The sequence below is a fragment of the Poecilia mexicana genome, unplaced genomic scaffold, assembly GCF_051168715.1.
Source record: "Poecilia mexicana isolate PSO_F unplaced genomic scaffold, ASM5116871v1 scaffold_11, whole genome shotgun sequence".
Classification (NCBI taxonomy): Eukaryota; Metazoa; Chordata; class Actinopteri; order Cyprinodontiformes; family Poeciliidae; genus Poecilia; species Poecilia mexicana.
Window position 1 is genome coordinate 18,555,898 of NW_028263380.1, and position 16,098 is coordinate 18,571,995.

The window sequence follows — 16,098 nt, forward strand, 5'->3', positions numbered from 1 at the left end:
ATTACAGTTCAGCTTTACTTCCGAATTCATGTCAACTGCAACCTTTACTACACGTTGCACAGTGGAAATAAAGGTGAAGAAAACACTTTGCTGTGTTTCCTGGCTTGTGGGGATCAGTTATTATAATTCACAGAGCAAGGAAGCTGCTACGAAATGCCTACGGCCACCGGTTGTTGGAACAAGCTCTAGAGTCTCTGTAAAGCTTTCATTCATTATGAATTTATGTTCCGACTGGCCTCTTCAGAAAGCAGCGGTGAACAAGACATTCAGTTAATAGGCTAATTAAGCCAAACTATTTTGTGCTTCCCGCTTTTGTTTTATGCATCTTACTTTTCCTTCCACTCTAGAGTCAAAATAATTTGCATAAAGTATTGTGGGGAAAATGTCAAATTAGTTCATGTTTTATTTAAATTTTCCTAATCATAAGCCCTTTTTCATAGAGCAATGATCTCTGCATTTATCAGCGCCTCTTGTCAGTAAGTGTGAAGAGCTTCATAATATCCTTTTATTGAAGTTATTCTTTAATTTAACAATTTGCATGTGTATCCATTTGAAGATTTCTGAAGATGAATACTATTTGAAAAGCAGGTTTTCTTACGTTGGAGTAAAGTGGTAGAAATAAATGAATGAAGTCGTGGATTACTAAATAGAGATACGTTGATGAAGTAAAAATATATGCTTTCTCTTTTAAATTGGCTTTTAAAATGGTTCTCAATCTAATTTTTAAAAAATGTATTTAAAAGTCTTCGAGGATTCATATAAATCTTGACAGTGCTGTATTCCCTTACTCAAAAGAACAACAACAAAAAAAAGCAGCAAAGTATTTCAGTCTGAAGAATGATTTCTTGAACAGAACAGGCATTTAATACTGATTCTAAAATAAGACATTAAGACATTATTCATTTTATTCCAGTCTGCTGGTGTCATTTTTGGCAGCTTTTTAATTCTTTATTGTGCCGTCAGCTGTCATCTCTGTTGTTCTGTTGTGTTTGTAAAAATATTCTTTAATTCCACCAACTCCAAACCCTTTTCTCTCTCCTCTCTCTCTCTCTCTCTGCTTTCTCATCTTCTTATCAGATAGCAACGGCCTGAGCGAATGTTCCTGTGACAGCGTTGCCTTGAGACAGAGGGTGGCTGCACTGTGAATGTGAGGAAAAGAAAGAGATTACTTCCAGATTGCCCAGGCACCAAAAAAAGAGACACTTTTTTTCATTTCCTACCTGGCCTACAAGAAAAAAAAAATCAAGACTGAGGCAAAGAGTGCTGAGGAAAAGGGGGGGATGTGGGGGAAATTACTGGGCACAGTGCAAAGAAGTAAATTGTTTTAGTCTGGGAATGAAACCCGCCTAAAGGGCTGGGCTGAAGCTTGAAAAGTTTCTCAAAGAAAATTCTCAACTAATAAAAAAAAAAAAAATAGTAAAGGCAAAAAAATAAAATAAAAAGAGAAAACTAAAAAAAAAAATAAACGGTTGAATGCGCTGGTAGGTGATGAAGTTTATTTTGTAATTAGAAAGGGGGAGGCAAAGTTTGAGATACACACAGAGATTGTCTTCCTCAGATATTAAGCTACAGTTTCTTTCCAGTCTTTTTTTTTAAGTTCTAGTGTTAAAGCTTAGTTTTCTAGATGTATTTCAAAAAAAAAAAAAAGTTTTTTTCTTCTTCTTTCTTGAATCTTCATGGCCTTAATTTGAAGGGCGCCAGAAACTTTTTACAGAGTGAAAGTCTGACGTCTAGTTGGGAGGGTTTAAAAACAAAACAAAAAAAAAAAAGCAAACCGTCTCTTGGACCTCTATGGGGAAGGGGTTCAAAATGCTGAATGAGTTGCTCTAAAGAGGAAAAAAAAAAAGAATCTATCACATAAGCTGTACAGATTTAATAGAGAAAAAGCTTTTTTGTTTCATTTCTTCGTTAGAAGAAAACTTTGATAATTATTATGTCAGAGGTAAACTACGTGTCAGAAGTAAACAAAATGTCTGTTGTTGGGACGGGGTGGGAGGGGTGACGCATCGAAGAGATTTTACACAACGAGAAAAAGTAGAAAACATAAGAAGACGCGCTGCGCTGTGGGTGCAGCCTGTTGCGAATGCTGAACTTGTTTTTTTATTCTCATTATCATTTTACATGCCGCTGTCGATGACATTAGTGCTTTTTATCGGCCACATTTTACCTTTTTTATGAGCTTTAAGATGTTTTTAGCCTGCTTTGCTTGTCACACTGCAAAAAAAAAATAAAAATAAAAAAATAAAAAAAAGAATAAAACAGAAAAAAAAAAAAAACTTGGGAAAAAAAATTCAAATAACTTCTGGCAGTGAAATAAAACAGTAGATTCAGTAGGAGCTTATGGTTTGAACCAATCAGTGCAAAAGCAATAGAAGAAATTGTTGACAATTTCTGTAGTCTTTCCTAGTTGTGGATCCAATGCAGCCCATGGATGGCCATTTTTATACCAAAGATGAAGAGACACTCTGAACCAGAGTTTTGCTTTTGTTTATCGTTTTCCCCCCTTTTTTCATTTTTAAGTTTGATTTTCTTGTTGTTAATGTTGATGTTGTTGATGTTGATGTTGTTGATGATGCAGTTGTTGTTGCGGTTGTCGTCATTTGTTTGTTTGCTTATTTTTCTTCTTCTTTTTTTTGTTTGTTTTTTTTTTTTACCTTAATGGCCGGACCAGTCCTACAATCCTTCTCAACATGTTGCTTTATTCAGAGTCGGGATCATTTTTCATGCTTGTCCGATCTGTCTCTCGTTCTCTTCCACACATCCACACACACACACACACACAAGCAAACATACAGCATATATACTCACAGAACACACGTACAACCTCAATATTAATCGGACAGTATTTAATTGTGTGATGTTTTTTTTTTTTTTTTTTTTTTTGATGCTTTGGAGGCGTGTCTCACCTCTCGCTCAGATCCTGCAGGGAAAACGTTGGCTAGAGCAGAGGAGGAAGGTTGCTGGAAACACTCTGAGGTTTTTCTTTCCTCTCTGTGGTTTCTGTTTGTCTCTTTATCTTGTCGATTCAACCAATATTAACTCAAACATTTCTCAGCGAAATAAGCTGCAGTTAGAATCAGTTTGCTGCTATGTTTTTTTTTTATCTTCCTCACTATACCATCCCAACATTTAAACAAACCGAGTGACATTTGCTGCATCTTTTTAAGGCAGGTAAGTTACTGCTCATAAAGAAAATTACACAACACAGGCTTTGTCATATCAAGAAATGATTGCATAAACTTTGACACCGAATGGCACTCTTCTTTTTCACCTTTGCGGTATATTTCTGTGCATTTACTCTCTTTACCTTCCTCATGCCTTCAGTAAGGCGGCATTAGGAGGCTGGAGGACAGGCAGTGACTGAAACCACTTTCTATGCTTCTTATTTTCTTTTAGCTTGCACTCCTTTGTTATATTGTTCAGTTTCAAAACTACTTTGAGGTCTTCATGTAGAACGGAGCACCAGGAATCCTCATTTATCAAACGTAAACTTCAGTTAATCAGATTCATGAAGGGCTGCAACCAAAAGCTCTGCTCATGTACTCTAGCAAGCCAGCGCTCGATTTTGTTGACTTTCGTTACACCTTAAAGGATTTTTTTTTTTCCTACACTTTTTCTGCTTTTCGGTGAAGCGTCCAGCTGTCGATTATCTTAGTTTGGAGACCGCTTGCCCTTCATCTAAACATGTAAATGTGTTGGAAGTGAAAAGAAACCCGTAGCGTCAATGTCTGTTGATGTCTAAACGTTGTTGTGAAGTAGACAGTAAAAGTCGGGCTCTGATGGGGTTTAATTAGGGTAAAAACACGTGAGCTAACAAAGTTAACTATGTAGCTTATTTTTGTATTGTAAAAGTATTTTTCGCCTGATCAAGATGTTGTAAAAGTCTTTTTAAGAAAATGTATCTTTTATAGCACTAGCTAAACTTCACATTGAGATTTGGAAAAATAGAAGATTTAATTTGGGAGCATTGTTTGGAAGGGGACACATTTCATGTCATGTTTGACATAATCACCAGCATAACAATTGCCACCTTGCAATGCATTTTTGTACGATAATTCACTTTAAATATTCCAGGCCGTCTAAGGAGGGTGTTCCGTACACGAGGTTATTTCTGCTACCCACTGCTCCACATGGGCAACACAAGAAAACGTAATATTTTAGCGTGATCACTTTTTGCTAATTTTCAGAAAATCCTGCTCTTATCTTCAGCTAAAGCACCATCAAAATGTTTAAAACAGCAGGAACTGTGGCAAAAAAGGCTGAACTAGTTTATTTTATCACCATGCACAGACGGTTACAGAGCCGTAGAGGCCACCAAGTCTGTCTTTAAGAGTCGTCACTGCAGACAGTGCTGGACGGACTGGAACTGGCCGACCTGAAAAAGCCATAAAAATGTCCATGTACGTCTAGTGTTTGGAGTAATAACTAAATATAACCCCAGATTTGATTGTAGAGCATTACTTTAACACCAAATTCGATCTATTTAAAGACGCTGAAGCCATACAAATTTATGAATCCTATAAAATTTAGTAAAATAGCAACCCAGCTGTGGAAATTTTGCTGGCAAAATGTTTCAAAAATGCAGTTCACAGCTTCGAATAGGGGAGAAAACGGGTTATTAGTCTGATGGTTGGGGAGGGGGTGGAAAGAATTAAAGACTTGTACAAGCTTTTTATTTGTCTGCTTATAATAATTCAACTGCCAACACAGAAAGTTCATGACCTAGCGAATTATATTTAGGTTTTTTTTTTCACTAGAAGCTGTAAAACCCGCTTCCCTGCAGTATGGGACTGTAACCGGTCCAAAAGTGAAACGTTTGTACAGAGAAGAGGCTGGCTGAAACCAAGCGACGGTGCCTCGCTGCCATCGGTTCTCCTCTGTGACACTAACGAGCCTCGGTAGAAGTGTGTTTAAAGCCAAAAAAAGGACAAATTGTCCTGAACACCTTCCCTGATTATGTGCCCAGCACGGCGGATCTGTGGGAACTAAGTGCGCTCCTCACCAGCCATATCCAGTCACTGATGGCAGCTCCTCGGTCGCCCTCCACTCCGAGTGCCCGTTACGCCCTTCGTTATCCCACCAGGTTGCACAAACGACTCCCTTTCCTCTGATCCTGTCTTTCCATCCCCGAGCTGCATGATGTTTGCAGTGACTTCACATTTGTGGACTTGTCCCCGAGGAAATTGTCTGTGGGAGAACAGCAATTTCTGCCCAGATTACAGCAGCCTGTTTGTGTTTTCAGTGTTCACCGTCCTGCTTTGCCCCAACTGTGGTGCCGCAGCTATAAAGAAAAAAGAAGAAAAAAGAGACAACTGGCACAGTTTATGTGCCATGGCGAGGCCAGGCTCCTTTCTGCTCTGATTTTTCCATCCCTACCTCGTCGTTTGCCTCCTCCCTCTCATAGTTTCTATCCGAGGTCTCTCGTCTTTATTAGGTGGTGCAAAAGCAGAACCGCAAACCAATTTCAGTCACTCTTGCAATGAGCCTTGACGGACCCAATTTGTCTCCCTCTGGGGCAATAGGATCCACTCCAATGTCCCTCAAAGACCCCTATTCTTCCTGAGAGAGGAGGAAGAGGAGGAGGAGCTTTTTGTTTGCTAATGACAATATTTTATTTCATTAGTGCTACTGACGGACTGCACATTGCAGACAAACCGTCATCGTGCACGACAGCGTTTGTACGTAACAATCAAATTGAACATTTAGTGCCTTTTAACAAAGCTTCCAAATGATTCCACGTTCTCTCGGTAGTGAAGCACATGGAAGAGCTTTAGGAAGAACTTATGGAATCTCCTCAATGGTGCTAAAGGTGGAGCTGCGTTCCATGACTGGACCTCAAACAAACTCCGTTGACTTGACGTTGCACAATTGAAGCTGGTCCACAGGTGTGTGCTTAAAGCCATATATTTTTTTTTTATTATTTATTTTCCTGTGTAGGCCAATATTTTTATTTTTTTTTTTGGCATCTGCAAGACACAGTCAGATCAAACTATCAGTAATTATTCCAGGTCATTTTGCACTTTTTTGCACCCACCTGTTTCCATTTGTATCCCTATTTCCACAGTAAACAAACCATTTCATACCTACTGACTTAAACTGATGCATCACTTTATTTTTCTTAGTAGAGATGTATTTTCATGAAAATAGATATAATCATAACAAAGCTCACAATTCTTATCCTTTAGTTTTAGTAAAGCATCCTTCTGTAGATGGATGTTATTTATCTTAGGCATGTAACCACGTTTCCTCAGAGAAGACAATGGCTGCGTTTCCATTAGTTACGCAAATTGGAATTACAAAAATGAATTTGCTTAATGCAAACAAGGCAATTTTTCAATAAAGTTGGATGAGGTGGTTTTTCGTCCGTATCAAAATTGGTGTATTTCGCAAAACTGCTGTGAAAGCACTTTTTTTCCCGCATCACACAAGCCATGCGATAAACAACCAGACGTTACTACTGCCGGAAAAGAGGAAGAAGACGACAGGAAGTGGTTGGAAGATGACGCCGTGACATGTTTTTTTTTGTTTGTTTTTTTTTTAACGACTTATTGCTTAAACAAACACATTCACGTGTGATTTCATTTGCATTTCTTATTTAACGGAAATAATTCTGAAAATCTTTTTTCAACACAAGCAGAATGTCAACAAAGTTTTGATCGCATCTGTAATGAAAACACAACAAAAGAGAACATCAGCAGAAATGACTGTGATCTGTTCCTAAGGCAGATATGAAGGGTTGGTAAAGTGGACGTGAATTGGCATCTTGTTGGTACTAAATCTGCGTAGATTTTCAGAAAAAAGTTTTGTACAAATCAACCCAAATTATTAAAGTAAAACATGTGGGATTGATGAGATGACAGGGCTGCTGCCTATGGCTGCCAAACCGTGATCTGCTGTATGTCATTTGTTCCTACTTCTGATCTGCCGCTCTACATTTGCCTATAGTTAACTCTAATCTCTCACTGTATCTCACCTTCTCTCATACTGTTGTGTTTAACAGGCATTACTGGGCTGTAGAGTTTGACAGATACACTGAGACTCGGATCTCAAGCAAGTTTGCTCCGTTGAATCGGTGTACAACCAGGAAGAGTCCCTTTGTTTTTGTTCATTTTGCAACTTTCAGCAGCGGTATACCAGAATCCGAGTCGCCCAGCAGCTTTACAGCTTCTGTTCTTATAGAACAGAGAATATTGTGAATCCTAATAGGGCTCTTAATGCACGAGTTGCACATCAGAGCACAGAGTGTCCTACAAATGGCCCAAGATTCAGTAGTAATAGCATTATGAGAAATAGGATTACAAATAGCCAAGAGATTATGTGTGGGGGGGGGGGGGGGAATGCACAACTAAGAACATCAGTTCCATTTTGCTAATGGAGACTCAAAGAAAGAAAAAGACATTAAGGCAGGTGTTTTGCTACCAATATTTCACATAGATCTGAAAGATTACCCAACAAGCAGAAATGGCTTTTCTCTTAATAGCACAATGGAATAATGCACCTTCTCAGAATACAAATACCTTCTTGGTAAGTCTGCGGAAGGCATGCCTGAAATTTTAAGGAGGCTGTTGCAGAAATGTGCTCCCAGTCAGATCATGTGTCAGCACAAACCTGGAGCCAGCAACACCGGGAGAGAGAGGAGAGGGTGATCATTAGCTCTTGTTGCTGGGCAGAAGCAAAGTTTAGAGAGCAGCAGCCTCCCTGTTAAGGACTTACAGAGGTGACTAATTCGACCCCTCGCAAATTAGGAGTCTTCTCTCCGCCTCGCTTGCTCCATCACACTAAGTAGCTGTTTCCTTTTAGGCAAAACAACTGATTAATTTGTACCCTTCTCTGTCTGCAGTTTTCTGTCTCTTCACCTTACTGCCACTTAGTCAGAAGTCCTTTTACCTACATTACATTCGTTTTTCTTTTCTTCATATCGACGTCCTGCGTGTTTTACATATTTCCACAGATCAGGATGCCTGAATCAGGTGAAAAGTTCGTTCATTTTCCAGCAGAACTTGAAGAAAAACAAGGGAGCTAACTTACCCGTTTCAGTTAGCTGTCTTATAGCAGGAACAAAGCTAGCAGAGTAGCCGAGGGGTGCAAGTGTGGGTTGTGTAGTGCAGTCGTACCGTTTAGATCTGCAGAACACATACATCTGTGTCCTCTGAAAAAATATATCTGCATATGAGGCAGCAGGGATGCGTTCAAAGCGTATCCGGTCCTCGGACAATCGAAGCAACTTGTCACCGATTACTTTGATCTCAATAGAGGAGGTAGTCTGATGTGGCAGCATCAAGCTTTTTGCAGATGATGTGGATGAATTGACATTTTGTATCAGTGACCTTTGTTGTGAACAGTTTTCAACGAAGTTATAAGGAACTCATGGGAAAAGATGCAGCAGCCTCACTGTCTCTCGGTTGGAGTTAAGTCTGTTTGTCAAGAATCTTGATTCTTGTTTAAGAGTAAAACATGGTAGGTAGAGCAGAGGTGGGACAATCTGGTCCGCAAGATTTGGCATGCTGCAAGTTGAAAGCTTGCTCTTCAAAACCTGACTTATAAAACTATAATTAGGACTTGACTTCTTCTGTGATGGCGTGTTAATGGTCTCTTCATAGCCGGGTCCATTTATATTCCAATGTTTTTCTATGGTCATGAGCCGCAATCAGCCTTTTTTTTTTAGCTTTGAAAGGAATCTGTTGAGGGGATGGAAATCTGAATGTTCCACTGGAAGATCCACAACTTGCTGCAGGAGCTAGAAATTCATTCTGGGAAACTATCTGGGGTCCTGTGACTCGATCCCCGACAATCGGACTGGCTGAATAATAGACGCTGTTATTGCTTATTCGCTGGGAGTGCTGTAAAGTTTATGCAATCACTTTTTCAAGAGATATTGCATTTCAGATCATAAGTAAAGGATCCAACCTGCTCGAATGCAGTAAATCTTACTCACCCACTGGCCTAAAATGAACTTCATAGCCAGAGACGAAACAGAAACAGCAATATTAGAGCAGATTTTTGATAAAATCTTGGGGCCATATTCCGGTCTTCTCCAATGTGTCCGTCCATCAAGGCAAGGTGCTTTTTTTTTTCTCTCCCCATACCCCCCCACTGCCTTTAAACACATTCACTCATTCACTTCCTCATCTCTCAGAACCACTGCCACCTCAGTGTCACAGCCATACTCTATTTCCATGTCCCGCTCACTTGTGAGGCTCTCCTGGATTCATCTGGTGTGAATGAATTCGGAGCCGTCCCCCCATTGATCGCCATGTGTTCGCATAAGCAGGAGTTCAGAGTTCCTCTCGCTGCAGAGTGTCGAGGAGAGCCGCGGCTCAATAACTCACTTTCGCACAGTCACACTTAACACATAATGCAGTGGGAAAATTGCTCAAACGAACCCCCCCGCCCCCCATGCTGGAGCGAAGCCCTGGGCTTTTAATTGATGCTTCGGTCCACCTCTGATGAGAGCTATCGATTGGCTGCAGAACCCCTGGAGCTCCAGGCAGCCTACACACACACACACACGCACACACACACACACGCACACGCGCGCGCATGCATATATCCACACACAGGCCTCATGGAGTTCCAACAACTCCACAAGAAAGGTAAAATCTGATAATACTAGGAAATAATTTTAAGGAATCCAGCAAAGAGAACTATTTATTAGGACAGCAGAGCAGTTTTTCATAACTTTTTTTTTGCCTTTGTTTTGGTTACATTTTCTGTTTTTCACTTTTTGTTTTTTTTTGTTTTGTTTGTTTCAGCGCTGAGGAGGATACGGTCACGCCTCTCACACACGGTCACACACACACACACACACATGCGCGTGCACACACAGGCGTTGCTTGGTGTGTGCAATCTTTGAGAATTTATCTGTACATCTGTGGATGTTAGGAATTGACTTGGGTTTTATGAGTTGTTTTTTCTCTCTCTGATGAAGCTTTCAATAAAAAAAATGTGGGAAAAAGCAGAAGGGGTGCACGTTTCCTGTGTTTTGTGATGTTTCGCCGGACCAAGAGTCCGTTCAAAACAGTTCATGCATGTAGCGTCTGAAAATTTAGATCTCGATTTAAAAGAGGAATGTGAATTCATGAGTTATGCTCAGAACGTGTCAAAGTTTGTGCTGTGCTGGTTTTGAATTCTAGGGTGCCTTAAAATACTCCATGCAACATTGATTGTTGACATTATCAGTCAATAATCAATAGACTGAATGTGGTTGTGTCCATTATTCAACAGAATGACTACATGTTTAGAACTACGAATGTGAAAACAGGTTCAGTTATGAGAATTTTATTATGGCTTTAAGATTCATTTCATCTTTTTAAAAGAATTTAGTTTAATTTTGGCTCTTATGTCCTTTGTCTCTGCTTCTGATTGGTTGAGCGATCCTTTTTGACGACTCCTTCTCCAGAAGCTCATGTTTACAGTGAGCTTGATTTCTGAAACTGCATTAAAATGTCATTTTGTTTGAATTTTTGTTTATTTCATAAACTGCTCTGCAGTAATTTTATTTTTTTAATTTTTGGGGAGGGGAGGGCGGGGATGGGCTAAAGTTTTCCAACATTTTGTTCTGCTTTTCCTACTGCTGCTTTTTTTTTTTTTCTTCCTCTCCATATAATTAATTTTATTCACTACTGAAAGTTGGGAACATCTAAAGCCTGTGTCAGAGCTTTGGACGTGGAGGAACATCCAAGCAGACATATTTCCTGTTGAAGCAAAGACCGACCGTCCCTCCAGCTCTGAGAGTCCAAGGTGCAAATCGAATGAGCAAATGGCAGCATGTTCTGTGAAGGTAAGCAGCCATGTCTGAACCAGTCATTCACTCATTTATTTATTTATTTTTTTAGTTCTGGTGCCAAAAGTTTACAGATCATGCTCTGATCCCTTCTCAGAGTGAAGTAAGTCTGAGAACTAAGAATTAGTTGGAAAAAAAAAAAAAAACCTTTCTTTTGGTTTCTGATAACCTCAAAACTTTTCTTTTGAGCCAGGAATCCCAAAATTATTTGCACATTAATTTGTTTCTGTTCACTGTTTGAAAGCAAACCAAATAAAAGCTGTAGTTTCAACAGCTTTCCATTCGGAGCGCAAAAGGTAGCCCAGAAAAGCAGCAGCTACATTTGGTATGCTGTATTAACGCTTATTCAAAAAGTCAAACCTATCTCTCATTTTTAATTGATTTATAAAAATCTCACATGAAAGTTTGTACTTGTAAGAAGTGAAATCCAGCCATTGTGCTCAAATTGTTCATTACAGGCAGCAAGAATGCATTTGTGGGTATGATCTGCTGCAAAGCGAATACTTCAATCAAAAAAGATTTGACTGAAGCTATGCCGAGCCTAAAATAGCTTCAGTATGTCATAGATGAAGACAGAGGCCACTCTGTACATCAAATTAAAATTTTTACTGGGAAGACCTGATTTGAAATAACCCCACCTGCCACCAAAAGCCATTAAAAGTTAAAGAAGCAGGAAATAAACTGGCCTCAAACAGACAGGATTTCAGTTTTCAGTATTTATGTCTGCAAATAAATTGTTAGAGACAAATCATTTCCTTTTGGTTCCCTTCCTGCGTTTGTTTCGTAGTCCCATTGCTTTCTTCCTGTAATAATCCATGTTTTCCAGTGGACCCGTGTTCCCTTTGTTTGACCCGTACCAGAGTTCAGATGAGCTTTCACACCTGCCCAGCTGAACCGGACCAGATGAGGAAACAAATTATTTCTTACTTGAAACATCTCTGCGTAGATTTTATGGGAAGCAAGACGAAGGCCTGTTATTATCGCCCGAGCTGATGGCACCTGCTGCGCGCCGACCTTGGGCCCTTACATCCTCTCATAATTACAGGCCTCAAAAATGCAGCTAATACATTTCGATGGGATTTCCTCCTTGCAGCTCACTTAGGCTCGTGTGCAAGTGACGTGGTCGTGATCAAAGATGAGGGAGAGTCTGTGTTAGGGGGAAAAAAAAGTGGATCAATGGCAATCAATCTTCCTCCTCACTCTCATTTAGGCCCAATCAATTGCTGTCCTTGTCACCTCCTTGGACGCTTGTACTGTCAATGCTTGCAGCTGCACAATGGCCGCTGTCTGGGAAGTCTGCACAAGATCAAAGCAACAAGACCGGCACTCCGATACGGCCTAATGGAGAACAATTGACTGGCGAGCTTGGATTGGATGTCAGGAGCTGCTGCTTCCTCCCTTCCTCTTGCTAATCTGTGGATGTTTAGAAGAGCCTCGATCTTTGGCAGAGATAATCGACCGTGTTCTGCATTTACAGCAACATTTATGCATCTCTTGGAGAGACCTCTCTGTGTGCCGTGATTTTTATATTTTTCACCTCCCCCCTCCCCCCCTACTTCACACTTTGTGGCTGCGAAAATGCAGAGGGATCCTTTTTTTTTTTTTTTCCATCAAGTGAAATGCCACAGATTGAATCTCGCTCGCCTCCCTTGCAGCCGAGCAGCCTGCGTCCTTATCGGGGCTTATAGAGATGTAACAGCAGAGCGCCACAAGGGTGCAGCATACCAACAGAGATGTTATCTCGCATGTGCATTTCACAGAGGAGGCGGGAACCCTCCCTGTCTCCGGCAGACACACGGAGGCACATCCACACTCTGGATACGGATCAAGGACATATCCACTGGGGTAAACTCAGCACAACAACACAGCCTGTCATTCCATTGAGCTGAGAATATATAAAGATCAGGAAGGAAGAGTCTGGACACATTAAACATCAAATCTGCCTGAATGATGTGAGCTTCATGTGACGCGCAGGGAGGAGATAATTCCTACTTCCCTGGTTCTAATTGTGGCAAATCTACAATAAAATATAAAATATTTTTGTTTTATTTGAGGTGAAGAACAGAGACAAAAGTGCATTAGATTAATTGCCTCATAAGATTTTTAGAGTTTCTTTATCGAAGAAACGTAATTGCAAACACAGCTCCCTCTTGTGCATCGTGGTCCTGATGTAATAAACATGACCAGCATGATGCAAAACAAGCAACAGTAATTAGCTGGAAATGTTACTTTGGATGTAAAGGTAATCAATTTGCCTGCGCAAATGATCTATACGGACCTGTGGGACGCAGAGATTTCTGATCCCAGTGAGCTCGAACACAACAGATTTAATTACACCCCAGCATAAACTGGTTATGTTTGCTGATTGGAACTGGGACCTGTAATAACCCTGAGTGCGCGGCAGCAAATTGAGCAAACGTGCTCATCGCCAGCCGTGGACACACCTGGTGCTTCCCTGTGCTCCACTTACAGAGATGTAATTGAGGAACAAAAGAATTAGCAGTGCTGGGCAAAAAAAAATCTGAGAAAACCTTCCTATGAAACTGGATTATTGTTAAATCTAGAAAAATTTTAGCGGAAAGTCAAACTGATTGCACGAAGCAAAATGAGATGCTCTCAAAGTTGGGAGAAAACCATATTTTTGCTTTTTACACATTTTAAGTTTAAAATAACAGATGAGCAACATCTGATTAGTTTACACCAGCATGTGTGCCAAAAATCTTTCAGTAACAAAGTAGGTGGTTTGTGAAATGAATAATATTGCTTAAGCGTTCACATTCCAACTACACACTTCATTGTACAGTTTTAATATTTTATTATATAACTGAGATGGGTAGTAAGTAGTTACATTTATGCAGTTAACTTGAGTATGCTTCAAGAAAAGAAATACATAGGAGTAGGCTTACTGTATTGTAATTTTTACTTTTTTTTGCTTTAGTAATACTGCTATGAGGTTCTTCTTACTTCCATAAAATCTTTGCCTACTTTACCCACCAGGATTAAATTAAACGAATGAAGAGTCAGGATGTTTTCTCCCAACATGCAGCAGAAATGGATGCACAGCAACAGTTCATGTTGAACTTATTTGAGCACAAACTTTGCTGGTTTCATGTTGTTTTCCATCTTCTGCGCCTGCTGCATCGCTTGAAGCTCAAGTGTAAATCGTCACTGGCAGAGCCTGTAACATCCAAATGTTGGTAGGTATTGGTTTTATAAGTTAGCTTTATGCTGAAGTGTTTTTTCTACCCTTTTTTGTTTGGTTTTAAAAAAACAAAATTTGCATATAATTTTATATTTTTAATCTTATTTTTAAAAGATTGTATGAGATATTATGTATGTATTTAAGTAACCTTTTTACAAATTACTTTTTTAAGCCTTTTTTTTGTTTGTTTTAGCCCATTTCTTGGATGACTACTTGAGTAAAAATGTGATGAAGTCATGCTGCTCTTACTTGAGTAGTTTTTGGGGACTCTACCCACCCCTGCTGACCAGTATGAAGTAGTGCATGACTGTAAAGAAAAAAAAATTAAAAAGTTTTTAAACAGCTTTAAATATGTAAATTTCAAAAGTGTTGCATGCCCTTATTGCAACAATTTTAACTTTGATACACCTGAAGGCAATTTGGATTTAGAGAAGAAAGAACAGCCTTCTTCTTCACTCTTTTTGCCCTCTAAATATTCTACAGTTTCTGGTTCAGTTAAGACAATATTATCACCAGTACACATGATTTTAAACTTATTTAGCCGTCAAACTACATAAGCTCTAAAAATGAAGGGGGATTTTTTTTTTTTTTCATTTTCTAATTTTGATCAAAACGTTGTTCTGACTTTATCAAAGTTTCTATTTTCTTTAGTGTTCAGACAGATTTGACCGTTTCCTGTCCTGCGGTGTTCAGATGTATTCCTGCCTCAACAGCCTCAGCGTGTCGTCGGGTTCTGCAGGAGCCTGATGATAAATTAACATGTGGTGATCTGTTCATTCGGCTGTGTTGAGGAAGAGATGCATCTCATGCAGGACACCTGCCTTTGAGAACTGACCTTGGACACCACTGTGCTAAATTAATAGCACAGTGGTGTAGATTACCAAAAATAAAATAAAAAACTAAAAAGTCAAGAAACTGTGGAAGAATCGGCGCCGTGATTTTTCCACAGCGCTTGTTTGCTCTGCCTCCAAGCTGGCAAAACATCTAGAAGCTGCAGCTTCAAACCTGCTTATTATTTCATCTGTGTTGAGTGCATGTGTCAGGAAACAAGGTGTGAGCGTGTTTGCCAGATGTGCTCCTGCAGCCAGCAGAACAACAACACGGATCTCTTGCCCTTCTTCCACAATGGAGTCCCATGTGGCGACACACTCGTTCAGACAGCCGCTCCATTTCAATATTTGCAAGATGAATTACTGTCATTGTGTTGTGGGAATCTGGCGGCTCAGCCAAAGCCTATTGAAGTTCTCAGCGACATTACGGGAACAATTGTATCCCAGGAGATGCGGGCGGAGGGGGGCCTGAGCAGGAGGTGTTGTTCCCCAGGTGGCACTACGGCGGGTCTGTGGCGAGGTCCCGGCTCGGCTCAGCTCGGCTCCCCGCACGCTGACGGCAGGGTAAAGGGTTTTTATTGAGGATATGAGGAAAGCTCCGGAGTTTTACATGAGCTCCAGGGACTCATGTAAAATGCATTAGTTTGAAAATACTGTTCAAATCAAATAGAGGCAACGCTGATTTAGCATCTGATTCCAAGTTACCATTATTATTAATAACTATGTAAGCTTTCTGTTTTGTTTTTTTTTTTGCAACTTAAAATGTCCTGAGGCACTTATATGCGTCTACCACACCTGATTTAAAGAGCTGGATTATCTCTCCATCACGCAGGCGGTTCTGGAGTCCTAATGACCCATTTCTGTGGGTCAGATGTGGTGAAACAGCTGCAGGCCTGCAGTTTCAGACCTTCCAAGGACATTTGGGGTTCAGGTAAGTTGATGAACTACTTCCTGTATTTTGATTTTAAATGGTAAAGTTAAGGTTGTTGTTTTTTTCTTTAGATAAATCCATGGTTGGACTGGTTTGATTGGAAGCTGTTTATTCTCTATCCAAACATGCTAAGCTGTTCAAAACTTTAACTTTGAAAGAATGAAGTACGAAAACTCTTTTAATCTTCAGTTTTCCCTTTGAAAACTGCCTGTGTGGCTGTTTGGACTTTCAACACACCAAGTCATAACAGCCCAGTTTTCTTCTGAGAAATGCATAACGGCACATTTGATGTCACTTCCAGGCTCGACGGACCAGAACCCTCCTTGTTTCCGACACAGCCGTCCTCCAACGC

The 16,098-nt window shown here is 40.1% G+C and overlaps 1 protein-coding gene across 10 annotated transcripts in view; it reads left to right on the plus strand.

The window, feature by feature from the left end:
• Positions 1 to 9,961, plus strand: part of rbms3 (RNA binding motif, single stranded interacting protein) — a 321,058-nt gene extending 311,097 nt beyond the window's left edge. For 5 of the 10 annotated variants that reach the window (XM_088010352.1, XM_088010351.1, XM_088010354.1 and 2 more), the window contains one exon: positions 1,078 to 9,961. Coding sequence is in view for 7 of the 10 variants with exons in the window: in XM_088010351.1 (XP_087866477.1) it covers positions 1,078 to 1,081 (4 nt within the window). In the remaining 3 variants the exon portion in view is untranslated. The remainder of the gene's footprint in view (positions 1 to 1,077) is intronic. The other 5 variants (XM_088010348.1, XM_088010350.1, XM_088010349.1 and 2 more) reach the window with 1 other exon arrangement.
• The last annotated feature ends 6,137 nt before the right edge of the window (positions 9,962 to 16,098 follow it).